The 1592-nt window shown below is 37.5% G+C and overlaps 1 protein-coding gene across 1 annotated transcript in view; it reads right to left on the bottom strand.

Moving 5' to 3' along the window:
- The window catches only part of EI24 (etoposide induced 2.4), a 37765-nt gene extending 36615 nt beyond the window's left edge, over positions 1–1150 (bottom strand). Inside the window, exon 1 of the mRNA XM_012658143.1 lies at positions 1036–1150. Coding sequence (XP_012513597.1) covers positions 1036–1077 — 42 coding nt within the window. The 5' untranslated portion in view covers positions 1078–1150. The remainder of the gene's footprint in view (positions 1–1035) is intronic.
- Positions 1151–1592: the final 442 nt, after the last annotated feature.

Here is a 1592-nt window from a genome sequence, read left to right as displayed (position 1 = left end):
GTGACCTTTTTTTGTCTGAGTAATTTTCAGTCTTAACTTTGCTTTTATCTTCTAAAGCTTCCACCAGTAAATTTTTTAATCAGAAAACTCCAAATATCTAAGACAGTTAAGTTCAAGTGGCTAAGGGCCTAGAATGTGCTAGGATGACAGGATCCCCATCTCTGAGACATGTACAGTCTTCTGGGGCAGACAAACATGTAAAAAGCACATTGAAGGACCAATCCAGGGTTGAAATTTTATAGCACAAGAATGGTAAGACAGGAATGTAAAGGTATTAACGGTAGATCATATTGCATAAAGTCTTTTTAGCCCTTCTAAGATATTCCTTCAATTCCTCCTGTTTTACTCAAAGGTAATAACCTTTTAAACTCTCCCACTGCCGAAAGAACCCTCATCCCCACCCCCCAAACTGGCCTCTCTTATTCTCCTGGGTATAAAGCAAGAGGGGTTACAACTGGGACATCAGATGTCAGACATCCACTAAGAGTAGAATTTTGTGCTACTGGTAATCTGGGTGACTAGGTCCTAAACAGATCTCTATGGGGCATTTTCCTAGAGCATCCTTACTGGTACCTTGTAGAATGGGGAGAAAAAAATAGGTTCTGTAATTTACATCCAAATTAAGTAGTTTAGGTAATAGTACTGTACTAATGTTCATTTCTTAGTTTTGACAAATGTACCATAGTTATATAAGATGTTAACATTAGGAGAAGCTGGTGAAAGATACATAGGAACTCTCTGTACTGTCTTGCAACTTTTCTGTAAGTCTAAAAATACTCCAAAATAAAAAGTTAAAAAAAAAAAAGCTCTGGAGCCAAGCTGACCAGGGTTCTAATACTAGAGACATTCACCAGATTAAGTCTCCCAAGTGTCTGCAAAATACAGGAAAATACCTCGAGTAATGTTGACTAGAATGGAAACCTATACGTGAAGGACCCAATAAATATGACAAAAATGCCAAAAATAGCTAAAGGATTTCCTAATCAATTCAGCAAAAAGGTCAAGAATGAATTCCTAGGAACAAGATGTACTCACCCTGCCAAGGTCCTGGAGAAAGGTTTTTACACTGTCAGCCATCTCTTCACCACCCAAACTATCAACTACACGGAGGAGAAAGAAGCACCCCAAAATCTCTCATCATGAAGGACCTGGAAACAGAGCATGATGGGGGAAAATATCTTAAAGTAAATTACTTCATATACATTTCTACGTCATGACCGTACATACTTGTAGCTCTAATAGAAGAGCAGTAGATTCTAACAATTCAGTAGGTACTAGCACTAACACAGTGAACTAAGTCAAGCTACTCCTGTAACAGCTGAAATCTAAAATCCATAATTTTTTCTTTTTAATCACTCACTACCCTTTCACTTTTACATGGGGTAAAGTGCTCTTGGACTGGTAGTCTCCTCTGAGCCTTGATGTCTCTAACTATCCCTCCTATATATTTCGAGCACTTTTAAGGATTTGGAGATAGATGATAACTACATTTCAATATCCTCTTAAGCAGTTTTTATGCTTGCTGTATACACTGAAACACTTGGGTGAAAATACAAGAGCAAGATAAAAGTTCTTACAAAAATTACTAACTG

The sequence above is a fragment of the Propithecus coquereli genome, unplaced genomic scaffold, assembly GCF_000956105.1.
Source record: "Propithecus coquereli isolate 6110/MARCELLA unplaced genomic scaffold, Pcoq_1.0 Scaffold575, whole genome shotgun sequence".
Taxonomy (NCBI): Eukaryota; Metazoa; Chordata; class Mammalia; order Primates; family Indriidae; genus Propithecus; species Propithecus coquereli.
This window is presented reverse-complemented; position numbering and strand designations above follow the sequence as displayed.